The following is a 2,386-nucleotide window of genomic DNA, read 5'->3' on the forward strand; positions in this document are numbered from 1 at the left end:
AAAATAAATTTTATTTTTAATTAGCAACAATATAAAGAAATATGGACATGTCATACCTAATATTTTGGGGTATTCCTCATTCTTGAGCCATGGTGTCTTTATTTCAACATGTTTCCATTTTTTTAAATCAATGATTGCCATATAAAAATCCTTTAACGGTCCTTTACCTGTTATTACGCAAACCAAATCTGGCAAATTTAACTCGCCATTTTCACATGCGTTCTCATATTCTATAAAAAAATATTACAAATGTAATCCTTTTAAATTATCGTAAGATTACTAAATCTATCCTTATTAGGATACACACCTTGTAATGCGTTTAGCAAAATTGAGAAATCTTCATCTTCAGTCCAACTAGTACTGGATACAATAAAGCCAGATCTTATGGGTGGTACATATATACCATATGTTTCAGCTAATTCTTGCAAAAACTTATTCTTCTCTGTTAAAGTTATTGAATGAAATTTATCTGTTGGTCTATCATATAAAACCTTTGCTCTTTAATAAAAAAAGCTTATTAAGTAAACCATTTGTTTTTAAAATGATATAATATAAATGTAACAACTAACACTTACTGGATAGCCCATTTCTTTTCCAAATCTTCCTTCATTGCTTTGCTGACACAGAAATTATTCTTTGCTCTGCAACCAAACATTGTCTCGATATTTTTTGATAATCTAACTAAGATATGGTTTTCTCCCAAGCTCAATGCCATGATTGAATGAGCATAATTATGCCAATCAATGGTAAATTGTGCCTCTGTTAGAACACAATAAAACCAACATATTGGAATGGTTGGTATTGCAGGTGGATTCTGTGTTATTACTGCATCTGATAGGCGTTTACAAAATAACAACCATAAAAGATCAGCTGTTTGCCATATCACTTTTATTATGTAACAAAAAAGACGTGGCAATTCTGAAATAATAACAAGAATGCAACTGTTATCAAAATTTATAAACAAATATAAAAATTGAAAAACAGATCAAAATGTAAATTATATAAAAAGGATTATGAGGAAATCTGTAAAAAGATAACAATAATATCTAATTCGTACTATTTCGTAATTCAGGAGGCGGTCGCAAATAGTGGATCTGTATGCGCGCATTTTCACTGATCTCCCTGATCGGTGATGAGCCGGGATAACCTACGACATCCACGGTGAAACCTTCTCGAGCGAAGGAAATCGCATGATATTGCATTCGCGGACTTCTGCCAATGTCACCAAGTACCAACACGCAAACATTATTGCCGGATTTGAATTTGTTCAGGTAGAATTTACGTAAAATAAGAATCAGCGAGAATAGCAGGAATAGCATCAACATTTCGAATGAGAACGGAATGCGATAAAATAGCTGATTCGCGCGAAGAACCAATAAAAATCGTGGATGATCACATCACAGTATATTGAGTATATAGAGTAGTACAATCACAGTATATACAGTAGCGCAACCCTTCTGATTTTGTTAGCTAAAATGGAGTGCGTGAAATAAGTAAGTTGCCCCGCCTCTTTTCCTCCATTTTTATTGCTCTCTCTCTCTCTCTCTCTCTCTCTATTTAAATAAGCGTTTCAATGTTTCACTTAAACATTTATTTTTCAAGCATACTTGGTTCAGAATAGAAATTTAGAGGAAAATATTACGTGTATTGTCCATTTGGTGAAATGTGTGAGAAATCTCGAGAGATTGATTTAATTTTTGTGAAAAAGTGATAAAGTGAAAAAGTGATCAAAAAGTAACATAGAAAATCGAGCAAAAAGAATTTCTTTTAATATATTGTATTTTAAACTTATTTTTTGGACATATGTATATACATTTCTTTTATATCTCTCAGCTTTCTCATAACATTTTCATAGATATATAATTACATAATATTTCTATACAAATATATATTTTTAAATTAATTTAATATTTTTCCTAATTTTTCTATATTTTTTCTTTATTTTTCAATATATTTACAATTTATTTTTATTAATTTTCATAAAGTTAAATTATTTCATCGTAATATTAGGTTTATTCGCGTCGCATGCTCTAATATGCTCCAATGTGTTCCTACAATAGCACTTGCTCACTTCAACGAATTTGTTGGATTGCGATGCGAATAAATCTAGTGAATTTGTGAGGAATTTTGACAGAGTGAAAAAAGGATAAAAAGAGAAAGAAATTTAGATGGTAACCATGGCCACAGTATACCATCTGATCAAATTTGACCCGGACTGGTCCATTTAAACCGCGAGCGTAAATTGAATCGGTAAAAATTTTTTTTTCTAGATTGGTACAACCTTCTCTGACATTCGTGTGAAATTTGAGCGGGATACGTCAGTTAGTGTGTGTTTGGCAGCCATTTGTTTACGACGCAAAAAGTTTCTCTGGCGATTTTTACTATG

The 2,386-nt window shown here is 31.5% G+C and overlaps 2 protein-coding genes across 2 annotated transcripts in view; one reads left to right on the top strand and one right to left on the bottom strand.

Moving 5' to 3' along the window:
- LOC108755584 (chitobiosyldiphosphodolichol beta-mannosyltransferase) overlaps nucleotides 1-1,342 on the bottom strand; it is a 2,501-nt gene extending 1,159 nt beyond the window's left edge. Inside the window, exons 1-4 of the mRNA XM_018498686.1 lie at nucleotides 1,058-1,342; nucleotides 576-918; nucleotides 308-498; nucleotides 57-230 (exon numbers count right to left, since the gene is read on the bottom strand). Of these exons, the coding sequence (XP_018354188.1) occupies nucleotides 57-230; nucleotides 308-498; nucleotides 576-918; nucleotides 1,058-1,325 (976 nt within the window). The 5' untranslated portion in view covers nucleotides 1,326-1,342. The remainder of the gene's footprint in view (nucleotides 1-56; nucleotides 231-307; nucleotides 499-575; nucleotides 919-1,057) is intronic.
- Nucleotides 1,343-1,441: 99 nt separating this feature from the next.
- LOC108755571 (ATPase family AAA domain-containing protein 5) overlaps nucleotides 1,442-2,386 on the top strand; it is a 12,288-nt gene continuing 11,343 nt past the window's right edge. The window contains exon 1 of the mRNA XM_018498666.1: nucleotides 1,442-1,493. The gene's annotated coding sequence lies outside the window, so the exon portion shown is untranslated. The remainder of the gene's footprint in view (nucleotides 1,494-2,386) is intronic.

Source organism: Trachymyrmex septentrionalis, unplaced genomic scaffold (genome assembly GCF_001594115.1).
Source record: "Trachymyrmex septentrionalis isolate Tsep2-gDNA-1 unplaced genomic scaffold, Tsep1.0 scaffold123, whole genome shotgun sequence".
Classification (NCBI taxonomy): Eukaryota; Metazoa; Arthropoda; class Insecta; order Hymenoptera; family Formicidae; genus Trachymyrmex; species Trachymyrmex septentrionalis.